This window comes from Chionomys nivalis, chromosome 8 (genome assembly GCF_950005125.1).
Source record: "Chionomys nivalis chromosome 8, mChiNiv1.1, whole genome shotgun sequence".
Classification (NCBI taxonomy): Eukaryota; Metazoa; Chordata; class Mammalia; order Rodentia; family Cricetidae; genus Chionomys; species Chionomys nivalis.
Window position 1 is genome coordinate 37,365,758 of NC_080093.1, and position 25,783 is coordinate 37,391,540.

Here is a 25,783-nt window from a genome sequence, read left to right on the forward strand (position 1 = left end):
CCTGTGGAAGCCAGAACAAAACATACAAAAACAAAACTCCAAATGGGACTGCATCATAGTGAGTATTTGCTTTGATAAAACACTATGAACAAAAGCAACTTGTGAACGAATGATCTTTTTTACTTGTATTTCCACACTATATTCAGGGCAGAAACCTGGAGGCAGTAACTGAAGCAGAGGCCATGGACAAATACAATGTACTATAGGGTTACTTTGTATGGCTTGCCCAGCCTGATTTCTTATGCAATCCAGGATCGTCTGCCAACGTTTGGCACTACTCACAGTGGGCTTGGCCATCAGGGGTCCAACAATAATTGAGTATGTGTTGCATTCACTTGCCTACAGAACAATCTCATGGGAGCATTTTCGCACTTAAGTTTTCCTCTTCCAAGATATATTTAGGTTTGTGTTGATAGGGAGGCAGAAGAGTAAGTCAAATTAAGATAGGAAAAAACCACATGTCATTTCAAATATTTCATTCAGAGAATAAGAGATTTCATTTATGTCTGGTAGGAAAAAGGAAACCCCAAAACTATAACAATTCCAAGAGGAGAAAGACTTCTTGTTCCTTGGGAAAGTTTTACTATTTTAAATCATGTACCTGTTTAAAGTTGGAGCTCCTAGGACATTTGAGTACTGGGAACTTTTGTGTGTGGTTCTACATTTATCCAGAGGGGACCTCACCTCTTAGTTCCTTTCTGCACCACACCACTCTGTGTATGAGAGTGATGTAGAATGCAGCCATTTTGGAATATAAGGAGTGGAGTTAACAGCCTATAGATCTTCCCCGATCCTGTTACTTATTTTCCTGTACCTGGGTCTTTAGAATGAAATTGCTGTTTGAGAGCTTCATTGCTTATGTGATTAACCTTGTAGATAGGATGTTTTGTTTCCCTTTTGCTACTCACTGTGAACCTCTTCTCTTAGCAACCACACATCGCCCTGCCTGAGTGGATCCCACATTTGCCTTCATTGGATGGTGTGTTTGCTCTGTTTTTCAGATGGAAATATTTTCACTTATACAAGACGTGAGCCTATTGGCGTGTGTGGCCAAATCATCCCTGTAAGTCTTACTTCATGAATCTGATAGGGGAAGAAAACTATAATTCCATTTCATATGAAGTCCATTCCCACACAAGTGAAGCTTATGTGATGGTTATGTGTGAAGTAAATTCAATAAGCATGACTACCTGAATCACTCATTCCTATAACGTAGCTTCTCGGATATGAGCTGTCTTGTCCAGAAACCCCTGAATATAATGTTTTAACCTTTGAGGATGCTTCAATATTGACAAATAAGCCTTAAGAATTTACTGCATTTGTTTTTGTCAGGAAATTGTGCTTTGCTCTGGTTTCATGAGCTGTGCTTTGTAACTATATGACAAAGCTTTATCACAGCTCATCCATGTTTGAACATTTCTATGGAACTCAGCTCCCAGCACTTCTGTCTCCTCCTTGAGACTTCCCACTGTGGGTAGTAACTGAAGCAAGATTTTTTTAAATCCTGGAAAATGTTTTTTTTTTTTTTTTTTTTTTTAAATTTAGTTGAAGGAATAATCTCTATAACAATTGGGAAAGTATGTGGCCTATATTTAACTTTAGGTAGCAGATTTAGATAGTCAATATTCTTCTTCCAAAAAAATCATGTTCTGGATTTTCTTGAAAGTTGACACAGGACACTGACCACATACATACAGCTGACATAGTTTAAATGGCTAAATTAAAATACAGTGAAGTATCCCAAAGGCTTTGGAATGACAGTCACTCTCTTTTAGTAAGACTGAACATATCAATGTATTCATGAAACTGTTCAGTACTTCAAAGGCTTAAAAGACACTCAAACATGTCTACATCACTCTACCAGCTAGTACTATTGAAAAAGTTTAAACTTAAATCTTCCCCCTTTTGTCCTGTTTTCTTTCCTGGGGATCGAACACTGGGTTTCACACATGATACAGAGATGTGTGCTATGCTATAACCCTGAATTTCTTGATTAATCCTTAAGACATCCATCTAAAGTAGAGTGGACTGTTTTCAGGACACCCAGGTGGCAAATGCCTTAAATAGAGAAGAAGCTGTCGCATATTTTATTTCTTCTGCTGGCCAGCAGGTTTGCTGGGATGATCTGAACTCAAACACTCACCATCGGGATGGAAATTTGACACCTATTTGCCTTTAACAATTTTTCCCCCTGGACTGAACCTAGCTCACTGGCATGGAGAACACATTCAATATTCTTACATCCTTGGGATCACTCCCTAGCACACATACACACAAAATCAACTGGATATGGATTTTTCGGAATTATTATATTGGATAAAATAGCATAAGTGCCTCTCAGGAAGAAAGAGGGAGAGGATTTCACACTTTTAAAACAAAAGTAAATTACAACAAGCTTAACTATATGTGAAGCCATGAAGTAGCATTTTCTTGTAAAATCACAGTTCAGAATAATAAGACTTGATTGCATTTGGTAGCTCTTTCCTGTTCCCTTCTGCTACATAGTTTGTTTTGAGCTTTTTTTTTTTTTATCATTTTGTAGTTTTTTTCAAACTTAGGTAAAATAAACTAAAATTATACACAACTTCTACAATATTATTCAACTGATATCAGCGTGGCAAGTATTAATAACAAATGTAGTTTCAAGTGATACAAAGAGTCCATTGTTCAATTTTGCTTTCTAGTGGAATGGTCCTTTGTTCGTTTTCACTGCAAAGTTAGCCCCTGCCCTTGCCTGTGGGAACACAGTGATTATGAAACCAGCAGAGCAAACCCCTCTCACTGCTCTTCATATGGCATCTTTAGTAAAAGAGGTAAGTCTCCAGAGTCTAAATGTGCTGGCGAATTCAGGGTTCCTCATCACCTTACAGCCTCAGTCTCATCACTATGAGCTTCACTCATCACATGCTGATCCTGTCCAGTTGTGCAGATGAAAGCAGCAGACAGAACTACAGGCTGTCAGTCAGCAAAAATGTGTGTCTGTCTAAATAATGACAGAGGCTAAATAGCTAGTCACCCTGTAACGGGTCACTTACGTTGTTCAAATCTCATGAATGTAAGTAAATTAGGAAATGTAGCATTTTTTCAAATGGTGAAATACTGAGCTTTATCTTTATTATCTAGCTTATAACATGCCTGGTTGTTTCTGTAAACTTCTTTGAAGTTATTTTAGTTTTAATATCTTTAAATGTTGGAGGCTTCTCTGCCAATATGCCTGCTGTTTCAATATGTTTCTAGTTTTGATGGTGGTGACTATAAAATCTGTCTTTCTGTGTAGGTAATTTAACATACACTCTGATATTCTATCTATTTGAGTTCCTTTATAAAATTTGATGCAGTCAATCATTGGAGTGATCAGTTGTCGCAATTTTGTTGTCAATGTAACAAACCTAGGACGGGGGTACCTCATCTGAGAAATTGTCTTAACCAGATTGACTTGTGGCCATGTCTGTGGGGTTTATCCTTGATCACTGATTGATGTAGTAAGGCCCAGACCACTGTGGACACTGCTATCCCTAGGCAAGTTGACTTAGCTGCATAAGAGAGTTAGCTGAGCCAGCCAGAGAATAAGACAGTGTATATAATTTCTCCATGGTCTGTGCTTTAGTTCCTGGCTCCAGGTTCCTACCTTGGCTTCCCTCAACAATAGACATAACCTATAAACCAGATAAACTTTTTCCTTCCCAAGAATGTTTTGGTCAATGTTTTATCATAGCTAATGAGAAACAATTAATACACCAATGGGGACAGATTTGTCCATAGAACATAGTGTCCTAAGGGATTACCACCTTTAGAAATAATTTCATATAGATAAGAAATTAAAGACAGTAACGAATAAAGGACAGATACACGTTAGTGCATTTTCTTGAGAGAAGAACCCCCAAGGTGAGCATAAAGAAATAGCCCCACTTTCCCACTCAGGTCTTTTCTGAATTAAATTCTTGATCTATTAACTGCTTGCTCTTAACTTGCAGGCAGGATTTCCTCCTGGTGTGGTGAATATTGTCCCTGGTTATGGACCAACTGCAGGGGCAGCCATCTCCTCACACATGGACATCGACAAAGTGTCCTTCACAGGATCAACAGAGGTAGAGCCATTTTTAGAATATCTCCTCTTTCACAAGCAGAAGCACGCTATCTGTAGCTGTCTTGTAGCCAACACTTTCTTTAGAAAAGTTGCTGTGATGATTTGCTCTTTATTCTAGACTCCAGAAATGTTTATCAAGGACAAGTGGATGAATTTTGAATAGTAAGAAAATGCTGTTATGATTCTAAAAGATTACAGTAAATGATTTGTAGTGTAATCACTACTGTCTCTTAGGAGAAATATTGTGTTTGAGGCGTCAGATGATTAGCTAAATGTATGGTAGGAAATAAAAGTTAGGCCACAGTGATTTGCATGAGTTAATTTAATTACTGCCTCTAGATTAAGAAAAGTAAACGGTAGATTCTCAACTCTAGCTCCTGTGTGGAACTCTGTCCACCCAGCACACCCTGAGAGGGTGATGCATTCCAATTTCTTCCATGTTCCTGCCTGGAGAGCCTTGGTTTTCTGTGTGCCTTGCTATGCCCTGAGTAGAGAAAAGTTGAAGAATGGGAACTAGCCACAACCATAACAAGACTCAGTAAGGGGAGAGGGGGCACTGGAGGAAGAGATGTAAAATAGAATTGTGGGGGTCAAGGGAGTTCCTATTACAAACAAAAGAATATATAGATATTAAGCTGTTTCTTGCAAAGCCATGCCGGCGTCACCCTACCAAGTTAGAATGCTATTAACTATTGATAGAAAATATACTGCATGATGAATTGGCACAGGTGGGAAAGGTGAGCTTGAATAGACCTTGCCAGAGTCCAGCCTCAGCTTGAATTCAGGTCCTGAGGCTGAAAAGGGGTATCAGTGCAAAGAAAACTTCTGACCACAAAGTGGATTCCATTCAAGTGACCCCAAATAGTTCATGCCGTCTTTATTTATACTTAAACAGAGTTTTTCTTAACAGGATTACATGAATAGCTTAATTATTGGCTTCTAGTTTGGCTTTAGGAAATACATCACAATTTACGGAATACATTGTGATCATTATGAAAGTTCCCTATGTTCCCTTTTATGCTTCCTCAAACATACGTTCCTATTCCCTACATAACCTTCTTCTAGACATAGAGCTCAGCATTTTTGCAGGCTTTCCTAAATATCGAGTCAGACACACCCCACTCTAGCAGCACTAATGCCTGCTGGCAGCTAACTGTGGATACAAAGTTCAAAAGTATAGACGTGGGTACAATGCTTTAAGGAGAACCATATTCAAACTCAGACAATTCTTTTTTTCTTTTTTTAAAAATTTATTTATTTTTTATTGAAAATTTCCACCTCCTTCCCTCCTCCCACTTCCCCCCCCCCTTCCAGTCCAAGGAGCAATCAGGGTTCCCTACCCTATAGGAAGTCAAAGGTCCTCCCTGTTTCCCCCAGGTCCAGGAAGGTGAGCATCCAAACAGACTGGGCTCCCACAAAGCCTGTCCACGTAGTAGAATCAAAACTCAGTGCCATTGTCCTTGGCTTCTCCGTCAGCCTCCACTGTTAGCCACATTCACAGAGTCTAGTTTGATCACATGCTCCATCAGTTCCAGTCCAACTGGACTTGGTGATCTTCCGTTAGATCAGTCCAGCCGTCTCAGTGGGTGGACGCACCCCTCACGGTCCTGACTTCCTTGCTCATGTTCTCCCTCCTTCTGCTCTTCATATGGACCTTGGGAGCTCAGTCCAGTGCTCCAATGTGGCAGACAATTCTTTCATGCATGCAAGATATGCTTTTATACAATTCCCCTTTCTACAAGTGGTTTCCATGTCTCAATCTTTGGGTAAAAGGCAGACTTGCATAAAGCACTCTTTGCCCATCTCATTATACCATGCTTCTTCCACCAATATAAGCTCTGGTGTATGATAAAGATGGATCTGCCCATCACACAGTTTGAATTGTAGCTTTTACTCTCAGAGCATGCCAGATCCTACCAATGATTCTGTATTTGGTGTCCAGGAACATACTCTCAACAGTGGCACTATGTGTGTTCCAGAGGCTTTTCCCCTATTCTGTGTCTGCATGCCCTGCCCTCCTTTACAAAACTTTGAGCCATTGCTCATGTTGCAAGTGTTGTTTTCTCAAGTGTATCTGCATGTCTCTATTGATTCAGAAAAGTTCTCAGCATCAAGAGTTGTAGTTAGTAATCAGATAAGAGATTTGAGAAGCATTTGCCCCTTAGGGGAGTCTTAGGGGAAAATATTCTAGAAAGAATAGAATTTCCAGGGGAAATTACAGCTATTGCATGTGTGACTGGAAAAGTAAAACTAAAAACCATCTAGGGAACCACCAATATAACAAGAGAGAAAAGAGCATGCAAGCGGCATGAATCTTGCAAATTCCAGGCTGTCCCATGGACTCCTGGTCCTTGACAAGTACATGAGAGTTCATTTCCATAGGTATTTTGCCCTGAGGCAACCTGCTGCACAGATAGCTATATGCTGCTCTGAGACTAGGCTGCAGGCTGCATGGCTCCCAACAACACCTTATGGCCAACACAAGGAGCTGGTAGAATGGAGAAGGCGATTGGAAACTTACAAAGTTCTATTCAAGGATCAAGAGAAGGAAACTTATGTGAACATGGAACTTGTTCCAGGTTTTGAGAAAGCTCATTCTACGTAGTGATTGAGAATAAGTCAATTTCCTTATAATTGCAGTTAGCTACATAGCTCAACTGCACAGAGAATTGAAATAAGACTTTGATTTTTGATTTTCTTCATCTTTCAAATGTGTGTATATTTGTTTGTTATTGACAGTAAAATAGTGTATCATGTAAATCTCTGATTGAGATAGGTTAAATCAACCACACAGTCACGATTTCCTTTGGAAAAAATATGCGAGAGTACCCAAGACATACTGATAGCTTTAGTGATGGTGATGCCAGTAGGTAGTAGGATCATAGCAAGGTTAGATAGAACAGGCAAAAAGAAGGAAGCCTAGAATCCCACTTTTTCTACACTAGGGATGCGATGAGCACATCTGAGCCCAGATCCTAGGCTCACTTCTCCAGTTTGCCTCTGCCAGAGCCTGATGCTCCTTCAACCTTGGAGCAGCTTTGTTGTGCAATTGTCTTAACTAATCCTCAACTTGGTGCCATTTTTACATTATTCCTGTAATGCTATCCCTATGTCCATTTACCTTCTAAAAAGGAAACAGTGAAATCAGGGGACTAGGAAACTTCTGGCTTTAAATAAGAGGGGTGTGTCTCAGAAAAACAGAAGAATCATTTCCGAGTTTGAGATTCTTTATTTGAGAAGCACGGACACTGTAATTCCTACTTTATTCAGTTCCACACAGTAAAAGTGAGAGCTGGTAGAAGATATTTAGCACTCTGCTGAACACTCGGGAAAATATCTGTGAAGCATTCTCAGCTTCTGCTTCCTCCTCCCACTCACTTTGTCACATTAATTTAGGAGATGTGTCAATGTGCCCTCTCATCTCCTGATTAGTCTTTTACATTTGCCCAGGCTTTGGCATGAATATGCCATAATATGAATATGCCCTGACTCCCACTGATTCTGTACTGCCTGGATGCTAGCATCTTTAGGTCTGAGGGAATCATGAACTAAAAGCCTTCCCTTCTGTGTTCTCATTGTCTAAGATGTAATAATCATGGGCATGAATGTCCTTGCCTCCTAGCTAGTCTCTCACACTTGCCTGGTTAGTCTTGAAAACTCTTATTCTGTGTTAGCCACAAAAAGATGTACAACTGCTTGTAAATTAATGCTGAATAGTGACATGCTAGTGCTATGTTTTTAGACACCAGGTTGAACAAAAATAGCATTAGTCCTACTCAAACTCATTGTGCTTGTTTCTTTAAAGATACTGACAATTGTGTAAGAGGCAGAGACAGTATCTTTCATGGTGATACAACTATACTCATTCTAATGAAACTTTTATTACATTCATTTAAAATATATCTTCAGCCACAAAGTAACACACAGTCATTTTGTAGAGGTGGCAGATACAGGCTACATTTGCCCTACATGGCAATGCAACTATGTGATGAACACATTTTTCTTTTCTTTTTTTTTTTTCCTTTTTTTTTTTTTTTTTTTTGATGAACACATTTTTCCACCACAGCCTTAAGAGTTCTGTTTTGTCTTTATTGAAGATCTCTTTAGGAAATTGGTAACACTTTACTACTTGTTCTGTGAACAAAAGTGAAATTATAGGCTAAAAATAATTTTCTGTTTTCTGTGAAAATTCAAGTCCACTTCTTATTAGCTGTCGGGATATACACACCTAGAATTAAACAACTACCTTATTTTTCTGGTGAAATAGAAAGCCAGTCCATAAAAGAAACAAAATGCAATGGTTGCCTCAAAGAGAAAATATAGACCATCTTAACTTTTTGTGCTCTAAATATATATAATGAAGAATCAATAATAATCAAAACAAGATACAAAAGTCAAAACAAAAATAATCATAGATAATACACTTTACAGGACAAAATCTACAGGCAAAATAAAATAAAGCAAAAGAAATATATTTTTCTTCAAAGAAGTAACTAGAATTAAAGAAAAAATGAGAATGGTGGGGTTCCAGCTAAGTGTGGTAGGAACAAAGAGCTTAGAGCCAGTTTCTTTTTTGTGAAAAGCAACATGTTTTTGATAAGGGAAAGAGTGGTTGGGGAGATAGAGAAAGGGAGGGAGGGAGAGAGAAAAGAAGAAGAAGAAGAAGAAGAAGAAGAAGAAGAAGAAGAAGAAGAAGAAGAAGAAGAAGAAGAAGAAGACGACGACGACAACGACTAGGAGGAGGAGGAGGAGGAGGCAGCGAGGGTAATAATGAGTAAGAATGCTGTGATAAATAAGTGGAAAATACGGTAGTGACTGGGTATTTATGAGATTTACACAGATAGACATGACATCATCTGAGGCTGACTCAGAAACATCTCTTTTTTTTATATTTATTTATTATATATACAATATTCTGTCTGTAGGCCAGAAGAGGGCACCAGACCTCATTAGAGATGGTTGTGAGCCACCATGTGGTTGCCGGGAATTGAACTCAGGACCTTTGGAAGATCAGGCAATGCTCTTAACCACTGAGCCATCTCTCTAGCCGTCAGAAACATCTTTATGAGCATTGTGAGACTAGGAGAAAAAGAATCATTTTTTCTTCTCATTAGAACAAGACTCAAAGAGGATCTATGCCAAGAGCTGATCCCAAGTAAAGGACCAACCTGGAGGCAGTCCAGGATGGGAGGGTATAAAAAAAAAGAGGAAGAGGGTTGAGATCTAGATGATGGACAGAATACTACTTCGACTGGACAGAATTCCCTGAATGTCACTAAAATGATGAAAAGTTAATACATGAGGTGCTTGGGGGTATTTTTGATCAAATCCAGAGAGAACATTCTGACAAAAATGAAAATAATCTTTTCTCTGTTCACACATGAAGTCAGCTCTCACATCTGCCCATGAACATTCTCATGTCTCTTCCAAATAAAATTAAATGGTTGTGTAAATGTTCTACAAATAGAAAGTATTAAAACATCCTATCCACACGAAAACAAACTAAGCCTCCTCCTCTACAATGCTTGATTTCAGGTAGGTAAATTAATCAAAGAAGCTGCAGGGAAAAGCAATCTGAAGAGAGTCACCCTGGAGCTGGGGGGAAAGAGTCCTTGCATTGTGTTTGCAGATGCTGACTGTGAGTACAGTGTCTTACCTTCTTTCTCCTGATGTCTGATGATATCACATTCACCTAGCGTAAAATAAATTCAAAGTAAAAAAGAATTGACTAGAGTCTGGGGTGATTCTGCAAAGCTTTTGAACTGTTCCTATAGCACACAGCTGATAAACCCAGAGAAGATTTTGTCCTGGGTTGGCATGGATTGCTACTTCCCAGTGTCAGTCTGAGGTAGTAGTATAAGTGGGCTGCATCTAGAATAGATGATGTGTTTTTGGTAATTCCATACCTGTGTTATATATAGAGGGCACAAGATACTTGAGACATTTGGAACCAAAAATATCCTATTCTGGTTGCCAGCAAGTTCTTATTTTTCCTCTGCTTTCATTCTGGACCATCATCTCCAGAGGGCCAGAAAATAATTGAACCCGTGAAGTCATTTCTTTCTCTGTTTCCATTTAATATTAAATTAAAGATATTTTAATGTAGAACTCTAGGCATATTGGACCATCGAAACTACGTGTTTAGTTTGCTTGTGTGATTAAGGCTTTAGCTAAATTTTAGAAGTATTTTTCCTGGAGTAAACGTGGGAGGGTGAATTGTTACTATGTAGTGAGTATTAATTGTTTGAATGTCACTTTCATTTTTTATTGAGAAAAGTGTTCAGTAATGTTTGAAATTACTAAAAGCAATAGATAATTCAGTTTTCTTCTATTAGTTAATTAAAAACTGACACCTAAAAGAAATATAATTGACTAAAGAATTATAAAATGGAAGTAGTTGTAAAATTATTTACAATTATATTTTATCTTCTAATTAAATATATGTTCTTCAGAAGTCATAACAAGCACCATCTTGTCAGAGATCCCTTGTTATTTTTTCCATCATAAATAAAGGATCAAGAGGTCTATTGTTTTGTGGCTTCCATGCAGTGTAATGTGTTGAATCTATGTCTCATCAGATGATTCATCATTTTTCCTATCACCATATTGCATCTGAAAAATATGGCATGTGTGTGCATATCCTTTAGAAAATGTTCTTTGTCTCCTGTGAATGTTTCCTTTGCAGTGGACAGTGCTGTTGAGTTTGCACACCAAGGAGTGTTCTACCATCAGGGTCAGATTTGTGTAGCAGCATCCAGGCTTTTTGTTGAGGAGTCAATTTACGATGAGTTTGTGAAAAGGAGTGTTGAGCGGGCTAAGAAATACGTTCTTGGAAATCCTCTGAATGCAGGAATAAATCAAGGTCCTCAGGTGAGTAAACATTAGAAAGGCAAGTGTTTTGGATGTAAAACTAATCTTTTTAGGTCTAATTTTGGTTAAGTGAGAGTATCTTCTTTTTTATGATCATTGGTAGCGGATATTATTTTGATCTGGTGATTTAATGAAACTAACTTCAAACAGCAAAGATCAATCTGTTTTGTCTTGGCCATTTCTTTTACTTTCTATCTAGAAACATTCTAGGAGCCATAGCTGGATTTAAGCATAGTAAGAAGGGCTGATGAGACAGATCAACACAGAAAACATTTGTCACACAGCCCCGAAGATCAGAATTCTAATTCTAACACCCATATAAAAGCTGCCCAGTTATACAGTTATGCTGGAGCTTTGAGTTCAGTGAGAGAGCGTCCCTCAGAAGGTAAAAATGAAAACCATTGAGGAAGGCTTTCATTGTCAACCTTTGGCATCCACAAACATGTACATACAAGTATATGCACCTGTATACACTTCTTCAACATGCAGGTGCACACACATGTACATGCATTTGCTCCCACATATATATATATATATGCATGTAAACATGCACACCTGCACACTGCACTCATACAATACACAAAAAGGGAAGAAAATTTTAAATGGTATATTATTGTTGAATTCTTTAATTGATAAAATTCTTAATTCCTATATACCAGTTTTTAGTCTGGAAATGTATATATATCTGCAAATTTTACCTCATTATCCTTCATCTCAGTTGCCATTCTATAAGCAGTAGAGCACTCCCTAGCCCTCTCAGGGTCCTCAATTTATTTGATGTAACAATAACGTACATGTTTTTGAAGTTCCTGGTTTCTGGAGCAGAAAGCTTCTCCTTCTCTTTATCAAAACCCAGGCATTCTATGGGCTCTCTGAGTTTCTTCTTTGTAATTACATCAACTGTAAATATGAATGTCTTTGTCTCTCTCACCCCAAAGTAAACTTTTGCTTTTGCACAACTATTGCTCATTGGTGATTGTTTAAGCTCTTGGACCTCCTGAGCTCACCCCTTCTTCTGAATATCACAACAGAAGCCATTGGCCTTATCTGGAGACAGATTAAGTTGAAAGGGATCTGCTTAAAGTAGTGAGAAAATGAAAGGATGCTACTGAACAGCCCACAGTGAACAGGAAAACCTTACAACAAAGAGTTTACTCTCCCCAAGTGCCTCCCTATTGAGTTGTAACCAAACTTTGAATTGTTTACTAAATCAAACTTAAATTCAATTAAAAAAAACTTAGAGTATGTTACTACCAGTTGTACCCTAAGAAAGGAGCCTGGCAAAGTCATAAAACAAAGAGGACATGGTCACTGCTTTCTCTGGAAATAATTGGCTTGCAAAATGTCTTATAATTTTCTACTTAGCACATGTATACAAATAGAAAAGCTTTAGTACAAAAATAATACAGAGTAGTGAAACCTCAAAGACATAAATAAGGTAACTGTCAAGTAAAAGAATTATTGTGTTGTTCAATATCATTGTTATTATTCACAGATTATGTAGAAGTAGTTATGATTTTCATCACATTGGTAATTTTTCAGATTTCTATTTGTGTTTCTCATAGACCTGAAAAATATATAGTTCTGAGTGATTTTGTTGTTACTGTTTCTCATTCTAAGTATCTATTGGTCTGTATATATAGCATGAAATATTTTTATCATTAGACATATGAATAAAAACATAGGAGATATTGAGGGTAGGTGAATGGAAGACAGATAAATGCTATACTGATGGCCCAGTGGTGCATGCTTAGAGGATATAAGGAAAAAGAGAAACCATGGGTATCTGTAATATATAATACTGAATGAGGAAATATATTTTCCTTCACCCGGAAAGAAATCAATAGCCTCAAAAGCTGAGTTTTAATATTTCATAATTTGCAAGGGAACTACATCAAAACAGACTTAAAACATTAACTCATAGAAGTTGAAAGCACATAATCCCATTTTCTAAGTTATTAGCACAGGGCTTTGTGAGTTCATAGCTGCTTGTGGCAAGTAGTGCTATGCAAGTAGAATAGACAGGCATGCTGGGAATTTGGCCAGCGTTAGGGGGAAATTCCAGGCATCTCAATGCTTCTCTCTGTCTCTCTTTATCTTTCTCTATCTGTAACAAGAAAGAGCTTATGGAAGAGTCATTGAGAAGGCTCTTGCGTAGCAGTTCATCCATTGCTGGTTTAGTCATCAATTCTTTTAAAACAGAGTTTGGGAATTAATACTCTATCACAACCAAATACGTATGGGGAAGGCAAAAGCCATATATATTTGTATAGGAGAAACAACTTCTACAATTTTGGAGGTTCTTGTTTTTTATGATTACCAAATTACTGTACTCGAGTTTTTCTGCAGTTAAAATAGGTGTGTTACTTATTTTATAATATATATTAGAGTTTATTTAAGAATATTTTATTTATAAAACTTTCCCTCCTGATTCATGGAAAAATACATACTGAAGAATTAGATGAGTATCTGTCGCCTATTCTGAAACACTGCATTTCTTATGAATATCCTGGCACTTTGAAGTCTTCATTTGCAATATGTTATCTCTATTGTCACTCTTTTTCTTGTGATTTCTTTCAATCAGATTGACAAAGAGCAACTTGATAAAATACTTGATCTCATTGAGAGTGGCAAGAAAGAAGGAGCCAAACTGGAGTGTGGTGGTGGACGCTGGGGCAACAAAGGCTTCTTTGTTCAGCCCACAGTGTTCTCCAATGTTACCGATGAGATGCGCATTGCCAAAGAGGAGGTAATGGTCCTAATCTTTCTATTTTCAGGCTTGTCATGTTCTTCTGTGCAAAATTTATATGTTCTTCTAAAACACTCAGCTTTTTGAGTAGCTTTCCCCTGAAATGCTTGGTGATAAAGTCTAAAGAAATTTGTGATGAAGACTAATTAGTGAGGAGTGCAATGGGCTACAAATAGTTAATATCAAACCCAGAAAAAAGTCCACAGCAGCTTTTGTAGGTGCTTAAAATACAGTATTAAAGGAATGAGAAATGACCCTGTCTTTTGTAAAAATGGGAATAATTGTGAACAAATTGTGCTACATATACCTGTCACAGAACAGCATCCACTGCATTATCTATATTATTCACATATAAAAGTCAACCAACAGGCCGGGCGATGGTGGCGCACGCCTTTAATCCCAGCACTCGGGAGGCAGAGGCAGGCGGATCTCTGTGAGTTCGAGACCAGCCTTGGTCTACAGAGCTAGTTCCAGGACAGGCTCCAAAGCCACAGAGAAACCCTGTCTCGAAAAACCAAAAAAAAAAAAAAAAAAAAAAAAAAAAAAAAAAAAAAAGTCAACCAACAGAGACAGAGTGAACTGGCTATGTAAGGGAAGTGAGGATGAGTCCTGGGGGGCACAATCTAGGTAGCATCAATAAAGATGGTACCCAGATTTTCAACATATAATTAAAAGGAACTAGTTTGTGATTAAAATGGTAGCTAATATTCTTCACAAGTATGAGGGCTTTTAATATATGCAGAGATATGAGCACTTGCCTGGAACAAAGAAAGTGTCATGTACTACACTAAAATAGGAAGATACAATGAGTCAAAAACACTCATTCATAATTTTCAACATTCAATACATCTATACACATGTCCCTGATATGGCAGAGAATATTAGAGGTTATTTTCTTTACCTCCATAATGTAAACAAATAAAGAGAAAGGGGGACTATCCAGCTTTGCTGGGAGATGGAATAAAGAGAAGAAATAAAAATCAAATATATGTGGATCATCCAAAACATTTAGGACATCTACATCAATTCAGTACTCAACTGCATTTGCATTTCTGCACTTATCGGTCAATTCTTCTTCGATCAGATATATTGCTCTTATGAATTTTGGTTAATATCTCTACAAAGAACAAGAAAGCAGAAAATATTCTTCATTCAAGGAAACACTTATTGTGCTCCTATAGTGTGCTCACTGGAATATCTCATTGGCTCCTTCACAATAGGAGCCTGGAGCCCTTAAAATGTCAACTAAGTTACTACAACTCTGAGCAAACCCCCTGTCTTCCTGCTCCACCTGCTTCCCATTGACAGTGTTAGCTTTGCTATGCTTCCCAGACAAATGTGTTCAATCATTGTCATGCTTTTCTTCCATAGTAAATAAACAGCAGTTTGTATGAAACTTTCTTATATTCTCATGTCACCAAATACTGCCATGATGACTTGTGTCTGTTCCGTAAAAAAAAACAAAACAAAAAAAAAAAACAAAAACAAACAAACAAAAAAAAAACCCACACACGATCAGAACATGTTTCTGGCTTCACATGAATGGCTATCCGTTTTTATCCTTACACATAGGATAAAAAAGAGAGTCAACACCTTACTACACGGAGAATGGCTTCTAAGAAAGCATAGGAAGTGTATTTAAAGCATATGCAATGTGTATAGTGTTAACCTGTGTTTGTGTCACTCTTGTGTAGATATTTGGACCAGTGCAACAAATCATGAAGTTTAAATCTATAGATGATGTCATCAAGAGAGCGAACAATACCTCTTATGGCCTGGCAGCTGGAGTCTTCACAAAAGACCTGGATAAGGCCATCACTGTGTCTTCTGCTCTGCAGGCCGGGCTAGTGTGGTAAGTGCATCTGAAGTAAGCTGTGCCCTTCCTGTATTAGTCAAATGGGCAGGCTGAGTTGCCCTCCTCTAGACTTGAACTTTCCTGGTAATTATCTGACCTGCTAGAAAGATGACTTCTATACATAAAAAATAAAAACAAATTATTGTCTTTCACTTTACAAGTTATTTATGTAGAATATTGGCCATTTTATGGCTGTTTGATTTATACAATATATTGATGGAGGAAGGTCATATATGTATTATTAGATAATGCCAGGGTACCTAGTACTCTGCTATATAAACAGGAAGATGAAAGTAAAATTCTATTATAATCAACTATACATTAGATAATGTATATTGGTACCTTATATACGCTAGACATTATTGTTGTTACTATCGTTTACCATATTTGAAATCGACCAATGGTGTTACATTAGCTGAGCATATGCTCTACTTGTGAGCTCTATCCTAGTCTGTTTTATACTTTTTAATACAAGATAAGAGCTCAGTTTCTCAATCTGGCCCTGAACTCACTCTGTGGCCCACACTGGTCTTGAACTTCTCATCCTCCTGCAAAATGCTTCTGAGAGGCTGGGATCACAGGTTTACATCCATAGACTTGGTGCTATTTATTTTTTTAAATTATTATATTTGCTTGCATGTACGTCTGTGCACCACATGAGTGCCTGGTGCATGTAGAAGCCAGAAGAGGTATCCAAACTGTTGGAACTGGAGTCGTAGATGGTTAGGTGGAATTCACAGGATATGGGTACTGGCGCCCAGCTCAAGTCCTCTGTTAGAGCAGCAAAGACAGTTAACACTCAGCTATCTCTCCAGCCCTTTCTCTAGATTTTGACTTAGTTTGTTCTTTGATTTTTGGATTTTAACTTTAATACAAATTCTCAGGCTGTGTCACTCACCCTGAATCTTTGCCCATCATCTCCTTTCTATGGACTATTTCCTCAGCAGCCTTTTTCTTATCAGGCCTCCCTTCCCTCAGTCCTGGAAACAGCACAAGTTGTTTTCTCATTCTCTCACCTAGTCCACTTAAAGAAACTAGAACTGAAAAGCATCCTAAGGGACACGACGAGGCAGTTCTTGACCCTCTTGTTCACTTGAAATACCTTTTCCTCCTATCAAAGTGAGAGTCATCATCTAGTTACCATTGACTCAAAATTGTAATGTATTTCTTACACTCATCATTTTTTCTTATTCAACAACTACTCTTTGTTATCTCGAACTTTGTCTGTGATTAAAAACTAGGAGCTTGCTGAGATTTAGGAAGATATCAATAGCATACAATGATTAGCAGAGTGAGAGCTATACGCTCCAAAACATCCTTCTCCACATGTGTCTATTTAGTGTGAGTTTAGCCAACTGCACAGTAAAATGACAAATCCAAAATGCTGTGAAATATGACAACATAATGTTAAGACAGTTTGTATTCTGGGGTATTTTATATTTTGTATTATCAAATATGGATTTCAACCAGTACAGTCAATGTGAATAATCCATTGACTGAAAAAACCCTCAAACGGAAACACTTCTGATCCCCTGAAATTCGGAGAAGAAATATGAAGCCTGTATCACTGAGAGCTTAAGTCCTTGTAATATGGGGCTAGAGAGATGGCTCAACAAGGAACATACTTGGTGTGCATGAGTAAGAAACTGAGTTTCATTCTAGCTTCCAAGTAAAAGCAAGATACGGTGGCCTGTGCTTGGAAGTTTATCACTGTGCTCTGAGACAGAAGAATCCCTGCACTTCACTCGCTAGGCAATTTAGCAAAATTGGTGGGCCTGAAAGATAGGAGCAGAACTGAAAAAAAGAAAAAATAATACTTTACTTTCATCTCTTCTCTGACCTCCTTGTATCTTCCCCATGAACGCATAAACACACACACACACACACACATACACGTATACACACACACATTCATACATACACACTCATGCACATAAATTAGATGAATAAAAAATATATCTGAACAACCAAATGAGGGATGAGGTTGAGAATCAGATATCTTAATCACCCTGTCTCTGGGGTTTACTCTGAGCAAAGGTTTTTTACTCAATTAAACATATTAAAACTGCTGTAAAATAGTAATATACAATCATCACTAAAAGCCTGTTTTTTTTCTTATCATGGCATTTCCACCAAAATCTCTTAAAGGAAATTAATCAAAGTCCCATCTAGTTAGTATAATCAATGATCAATATAGATTTTCCTATGATAATAGTCCTAGTAAATTCAGCATTACTAACTCATATATATTCATATTCTACATTTGCTAAAGACTTACTATGTCCAATGTATTTTTATCAAACATCTCTCAGAGGTCAATAGCAGCTCTATGAAATTATAGAACATTATTCTCTCTGCACTCGTATTAAAATAGCTGTTCACAGGCTGCAGAACTGCCCTCCAATCACCCTCTCCCATCGCCTTGATCTACAATGACCTTCTCTTTAGTAATAGTCACACTTTTTACTGTGTGTTTGGTAGAAACATCTTCAAAATATTTCTAAAAACTGGTTACTAGACTGATAAATAGGCTCGATTCCTGCCACCACTTCTGTTTAAACTGTCTACTTATCAATGAATAAACAAATTAAGTATTGACACATATAATAATTGCTGAAGAGAGTTGATTAGACTGCTGAATGTATAAATTTCAATATTGCCACAAGGCTTCATGCATATAAGCCATTAAAGAACTCCATCCAGTCTCATCCTCAGACACTTCCTTTTATGGCATATTTGTTCTTTCCTCTGCCATGATTCAAACTAAGAGAGTGTGTGTGTGTGCCACACATGCATACGTGCATGCACATAAATTCATACTCATAGCTGTATCATTTATTTCTAGGTAATATATATGGATGCTTTCTGCATTCTAGATTATTGTGCCACTTTTAATTTCAGTGATAATACTTGACCAAAACAAAGGAGTTCTTAAGGAGATTTCTGAATTTTTAAATTTTCTGTGTTAAGTATTACCTACGGTAGCCACCTCTTCTATGTTTTAGGGTGAACTGCTACTTGGCTATTGCTGTCCAGTGTCCTTTTGGTGGATTCAAGATGTCTGGAAATGGGCGAGAACTGTAAGCTAAACTTTATATTACAATGCATACATATTTTGTGATAAAAATTCCCACTCCCAAGAAACTGTTCTGTTTTCACTACTTTGGGGGTAAACTACACCTACATTTAGCATCAAATAGTTTTTTACATGTTCAAAGTACTTCCTAAGTCCAGAAAAGCAACGGCAGATGGATTATACTTAATTAAGGTCCTACTACCCATTCAGGGCCATGGTAGGTACACCACCTTGGTAAATAAATTGTTGCCTGTCTTTAGGATTTCCTATGGTATATGCAAATAGAAACTATTTTCAGAAAGCAGGTAAAATGGTAAACATTGAGATGAATGAAAATAAATATTGAAACACTCAAGATATTTGAATATATATCTTGATTTTTTTTTTTCGAGACAAGGTTTCTCTGTAGCTTTTTGTTTCCTGTCCTGGAACTAGCTCTGGTAGACCAGGCTGGCCTCAAACTCACAGAGACCCGCCTGCCTCTGCCTCCGGAGTGCTGGGATTAAAGGCATGCGCCACCATTGCCCAGCTTGAATATATTTCTTAAATAATTTAAAGTTGCCTCATCACAAGTTGATTTGCTTCTGGTGAAGTCTACCTAATAATTATAATACATCTGTTAAATAAAGCATTTGCTGCAAAATGTCCACAGAGAATTACTGAGACAATTACCTAGAATGACTCCATTCAAGAGTTATGAGTTTCTTTCAAAGGCAGAAAAACCGAATTAATGAATTTGAAAACATGGTTTCCAAAGAATCCCAAATAGTGAACTCAGATGAACTTTTATTTTCTTGATTGTATTTGTCAAATCAGCTTAGCAAATGTTTCCCTGAAATTTCATTAGGGCTCATCTCTTGACACCAGGGGTGAAGCAGACATAGCTTAGTCTCATACTGTTTTATGCATTGGGTGGTCTGTCATGAGAAGCAAGGATGCCATGTGCAGGCTTACCAGAGATCACTCAGATCTGCTTAGTCAGAATCAACACTTGATGACGAGCCAAGGGGATGATTAGTATGTAGAAGACTTAGAAGTCAGAGACAGTAATGTATAGACTTTTCTTAGCTAGGAAGAAATTTAAGGAGGTAGATGCTCTTGTGGTCTGCATTAAAATTATTTATATAGTGTTTCTGAGGAAGATGGCTCAGGTCAGCCTGGGTGTGACAATACACATAGAATTCTGTTAGTGTCCAGTGTCCTAGTAACCCTAAATACAATGGAAAGAAACTTGGTCAAAATTATAGACTAAGTTGTTCACCTCTTTGACATGAACTACTTGTTAAAACACTACATTTTAGGGACTTTAGACAGCTGGGTCAAGCCATTTAATTATGTTGAAAAACATTATTTTGAGGTTTTTAAGAGCTAGTTCCAAAAGTTTAAATTATCCACACAAGCTACCAATATACAATATTATTGAATGCTTAGGAGAATAAGGCATTGTCTATATACAAAACTGAATCTGGGGCAGAGTAGGTAAAGAATTATTAGAAACCAGCTCCTTTGCAAACCTGTGTGTGTAAAGGTTTCATGATCCTGGAAATAATCCTATATTATTATAGTCCTATATTATATACGCAGTGTGATGGGAATAGTCCTATATTATTATAGGCCTATATTATATATGCAGTGTGATCTTATTCAAATGATGCAGATCACAACTGAGTGTGGTCCTTATCAATTAAATCATCCATCAGGTGGAAAGAAATCATGATTTCCAAAATTGGTCTCAGGTAGAATCCTAATAAATTAGTGTGGCATCTACACATGGACTCAACTCAGCTTCTGATCACTTGAGATTGACTTGAAAATTTTGAAGTGTATTGTTAACATTGAATAATAGAGAAAACCAACATCTGCTAAAATCTCAAAAGCCTACATCAAGCTAATTTTTAGTTTTTTCCTCCTTAAAAGGAAATACAAGTACTCTAAAAACAAAATTAAAGAAAACAAAAAGAAAGAAACAAAATCCTACCTATGAAGATTAGGGGTTGTTTGGGCTAGATTAAAAAAAATTCCTGTTAAACGTACAGCTTCAGAAGAACAGAACCCTGAATGGAGGAGGATCTGGGTCATCTTCTACCTGCTCAACTCTTCTGTGACAACGCAGATTGTGAATGCGGGCTCAAATGAAGCAATGTGAACTTCTCCTTATTCATTAGTCCAATAAAATATAATCAGATTGAATTATAAATTAGTTAATCATATGACCAAATAAACTAATTTAAACAGTGGATTTCTTCTCTGAAAATAAGCCGAGCACATAATTATTTCAAACAAAAGACATGTTTATGAATTTTTTCTTCATTGGAGAATTTATGTTTGTTCATAAAGCTTATTGTCAGCTAGCAAGTATATGAACTACTCTATATTCAGTAAATATTTTCATTGTCCCTACTCAGATAAGCAAAAAAAAAAAATCTTATACCAAATTATTTTCAGTGCGCAATTATGTTTCTGTGCAATTTTCTTTCCTCTCTAGGGGTGAGCATGGTATTTATGAATACACCGAGCTAAAGACAGTCGCAATGAAAATATCTCAGAAGAACTCATAAAGAAGCCAGCAGAGTGATGAGAAATCATTCAGCCATTGGACACATCTCCTCTAGTCACCAATACAGTGACTCTTTCTTTACTGACTTTTTTAAAAAAATGATTCATCAGTATTAATGTCACACATAGAAAACATGTAGCTTGATCCGAAAGAATCACTAACCTTCTAATACGTGACCCCAATTCCTACTCCATATGAAAAGGATTGATTTAGGTACCTGCTCCTTGTGACTCTGTCATGATCAGGTGCTTTCCAGTGTTGACACTTGTTTAGAATATTTAATTGGTATGGGGAACCAGTAGTGTTTTAAGTTCTGTCCCTCAGTGACCCTTTGTATGCCTACAGAGCAAGTTGTTCTGTTTCCTATGGTTATCCCCTCTGAGTGTTGTGAAATGTTTTCTAGAATGCCCAGATGGAATTAAAACATGACGCTTAATAAAGGCAATCTCACAAGATTTTTGTTCAACTTGAGTTTTTAAAATAAATGTTTACCCTTTGAAAATTTTATATATATGTACAGTATGTTAGGATCATATTCAAACCCGCTCTCCCTATGGCTCCCCAGATCTGCATCCATATATATCCTCCTCCCAATTTCATGTACTTTTAAATTTATCGTCCCTCACTGAATCCAGTTAATGCATGCATTTGGGTGTAGAGCCATTCACTGGGGACACAGTCAGCCTATCAGGAGCCAATCTACCTCTGGAGAAAACTGACTTCCCTTCCACCAGCAGGCATCAACTGCTAATAACTCCTCTTACAAAGGTGACTTTTGTGCTCCTGCATTCATGCTGTAAGGTTGACTGGCTTTCTCTTGTGCAGGTCTTATGCAGTTAACCACAACCACCATGTGTTCAAGAGTACAATGACCTGTCTGTTTTAGCACATTTGTCAAAGCTGTTTTATCTGTATTTTTTGTTTGTTTGTTGTTGTTTAATGTAATTTCTATCCTGGTCCACAGACTTTATTGTCAGCCTAGGATTGGGACTTTAGCCTGGGTCTCAAATATCTTCCCACCAGGTGGCGTTCAAATTTCACTTAAAATCTTCTTTAAAATTAGTTTATAAATAATGCCATTCAAAATTTCCACTTCCTCCCCTCCTCCCACTTCCTCCAGCTCGCCCCACACACAATGCCCCCTCCCCCTCCAGTCCAAAGGGAGGGCAGGGTACCCTGCCCTGTGGGAAATCCAAGGCTCTCCCTCCTCCATTCAGGCTTAGGAAGATACGCATCCAAATAGAATAGGATCTCAAAAAGCCAGTACATGCAGTAGAGACAAATCCCAGTGCCATTATCACTGGCTTCTCAGTCTGCCCCAATTGCCAGCTACATTCAGAGGGTCCAGTTTGATCCCATGCTCCTTTAGTTCCAGTCCAGCACACTGTCTCAGTGGGTGGACCAGCTCCTCCTGTCATAATTTCCTTCCTCATATTCTCCCCGCTTCTGCGACTAGATAAGTCATAGGCCCAAGAGAAGAACTACTATGACTCTCCTGCTTAAGAGACATGGAATGAAACTAATGTCTAGCTGTTACCTATCAGTATGACCCTGCTAATAATCTTAAAGTAGCTGAAGTCTCAGACCAACTAGAGTGCTGGTCTCAGGTAGATAATTATCTTTAGCATTGGTTAAAGGAGACACAATGGAGTCGCCAGGTTCACCCACTCACCCCAAAGAATAATATGTCATCTTCTCTGTGTCTGGCTTTTAACAGATACATAGGCATGGATAAGTCTTCAGTTCCATGAGGCATTCTTTAATTTATACTTTATTTCTTAAACTTGTTATTTTTCTCAAACTTTTTGTTATTTCATATTCATATAAATATTGAAAATCCTAATTGCCCTAAATATGTTTATAATATTTCAAGGCTTAAATCAAGTATGTATTTAAGTTAACCCTATCCCAAATATTTAAATGGTTATAAATTTATTTTACTTTTGCCTTCTAAATATTTAATTAAAACCCAAACACCAGACTTGAAATTGAAATTATCCTTATTGCTTTAAATATTTTTATGAAATTTGTTCTTTATCAGGGTGGCCTTCGGTAGCCTTTTTCTACATGCTGACCAAGACAAATTTTGCACTCGTATGATCAAAGGCAGTCTAGATATGGAGGTACATAATAAACACTTCAATTAGGATCAGTTTTGTACTGGTTCAAATAGTAATTGAGAGAAGGTGGGCCCATGCTGTCTGTTTCAGTTCCTCTACCTGTGTGCTTTAGTCAAGTAGCAAGGAATGAAGAATGTACCATTCTGTGGTGCAGAAATGAGTCTGACAGATCACTGAATACACAAACAAGTTTGGGCATCAGCAAAGTGCTTCTTAGGTGTTTATACTTTGCAGGAATAGAATTTCAGAGCTAAGTTCATAACTGAAACAACAGCAGGATGTTAAAACTAAATGCACTTAGCAGAACCCTGACAAGGCTTTGAACTGTGGAAACCAACTTCTTTGGATAAAGAGTTTGGAGTGTTTACAGATCACTTTAGTAGATTCTGTGCTTATGAAGGTAATGACCCCTACATCCGAGGAAACGGTTTTCATGTAGAAGAAACACATATGAATGCACTGTTGCGCTTTTGATGGTAAGCTATTTCCTATGAGAGCATCTCCATTTGGTTGAGGACAGACTTTGAATCCTGGGTCCTGGAAGAACAACGATGCCATCACCCAAGACAAACTGTTTCCAATGTTTACACATTGCTTAAACCCTTATCGTGAGTAATCAGGATAGCTTATAGACATTTGGAATTAACACCCATTTCGGGTTTAGTCTTTGAAGGAAGGAAAACTTGAGGGAAATGGTCTTTTCAGAAAATGTTCAGAAACAAGAAAAGTACACAAAAGCTGGCCCTGCAGAAGACCATCCTGGAAGTGCTATTCAGCACACGCCAGTGGCAGCTAAGAGCTGCAGAGTCATTGAAGAAGAACATCTGACGTGGTATCAAATCAGATCTCCACAGGTATCTGTGGCTGGCTCAGTTTGCAAGCATATTTACTTATAAAGCAGAAGCATGTTTCTGCTGTCTGTAATATCCTCAGTGTTACAGTGTCTGTCGTCCCTTTAATGGGTCATATGTACACTATTTAAATGAGACCCCAGATTACAACACATGGTCACAAATAGGGATCCTTGAGGTTCCCTTTCATAATGACAACTCCCTACCCCACGTGTGTGTGTATGTGCGCGCATGCGTGCTTGTGTTTATATGTACTAGTGTGCTTAGTACCTGTGTGTAGGCCAGAGGATAGATATTCCGCCCTTTCCTTTTGTCTTCTTTCGGGAAGGGTGTCTTGTTTGATCTTGTGTATTTTAGATTAACTGCCTTGTGAACTGGCAGCTCATCTGTTTTCACCTGCCATCCCACCATACTAACACTTGGATTATGGATGTGTACTGCTTTCTGTTACTTTAAAAATAATTTAAAAAGATGAATTTCATACAGTTTACAGGATGAAAATTTATGATCATTACATTAAATATTGTGATGTCATCTGCTCACTAGTCTTTCCTACACTCACAAAGTTGTGATGTCATCTTCTCACTAGTTTTTCCTACACTCACAATGTTGTACAGTCACCACTCTTATCTAACTGAAAACATTTCTTTTCCCTCAAAGTAGATTTTATCTCTGAACCGTTTCTCTTGGTCCCCTCTGCCATCAGCCAATGTCTCACCTGCTTCCCCTTTCCTGACCCGCTCCTTTAAATGTGAGAGTCATAACAAGTGCTTTTGGTGCCTGTGACCTCATCTGACAACACACTCTGCTTCCATGGCCAACATCATTCAATTGATTCTGCAGCATAGGATATTGTCTCCCTTCATAGTCACCAAACTGCCAGGGTTCATCAGCTGCCTGCCTGCAGTCTTATCCACCTGGATGCTCTATCACCTGGATGCACTACCACCTGGCATGGCTGTGCTGCATCCGTGTAGCCTGATCTCCTTGGATTTCTCTATGTACATGAAAAACATGAATTAAGAACTTTTTTATTAATTAATTAATTTCACTTTTCTCTGTCTACTACTAAGATTAGAAAAAATGCTTGGGAGAGGGAAATTTGGATTAGGAGCAAGTGTCAGACTCGACTTCGATCTCTGACAGTAAATGGATTCTTAAACACAAACTGACTTGCCCCTGCTGTCTGCATTTAGTATTAGTGCCAATATTTTTTAACATGACCTATAAAGGTGCTTCTGAAGGGCAAAGTATTAATATCTCCAGACACAGTGACTATCATTTGGATACAAGTAATCTTCATGTTGATGTAAACCCACCTGGGAGATTTAAATAAAATTATGAAACTTCATGTTGGGGGAATGACAAAGTGTGGTGACTGGCAACTTTGGCATGGAATTGATCAAAAATTCTGTGATGGGTTAGGTAAAAAAGAACAGGCTCAGATCTTCAGAGACCTTACCTGCAATATGGATCTGAGTGTAAAACCAAGAAATAACAATAGCCTGAGAGGATGACAATGTTCAGAATTTGAATGCTAACCAGGAGGATAACTTACCAAACTGTGAAAAGCTAAACATATACAAACTACTACAATCTATTATCTAGGAACCAATCA

At 37.7% G+C, this 25,783-nt stretch overlaps 1 protein-coding gene across 1 annotated transcript in view; it reads left to right on the forward strand.

Moving 5' to 3' along the window:
• The window catches only part of LOC130879389 (aldehyde dehydrogenase, cytosolic 1-like), a 31,196-nt gene extending 9,557 nt beyond the window's left edge, over positions 1–21,639 (forward strand). The window contains exons 5-13 of the mRNA XM_057777860.1: positions 1,002–1,063; positions 2,685–2,813; positions 3,975–4,088; positions 9,623–9,725; positions 10,773–10,957; positions 13,542–13,706; positions 15,401–15,558; positions 18,567–18,641; positions 21,123–21,639. Of these exons, the coding sequence (XP_057633843.1) occupies positions 1,002–1,063; positions 2,685–2,813; positions 3,975–4,088; positions 9,623–9,725; positions 10,773–10,957; positions 13,542–13,706; positions 15,401–15,558; positions 18,567–18,641; positions 21,123–21,195 (1,064 nt within the window). The 3' untranslated portion in view covers positions 21,196–21,639. The remainder of the gene's footprint in view (positions 1–1,001; positions 1,064–2,684; positions 2,814–3,974; positions 4,089–9,622; positions 9,726–10,772; positions 10,958–13,541; positions 13,707–15,400; positions 15,559–18,566; positions 18,642–21,122) is intronic.
• The last annotated feature ends 4,144 nt before the right edge of the window (positions 21,640–25,783 follow it).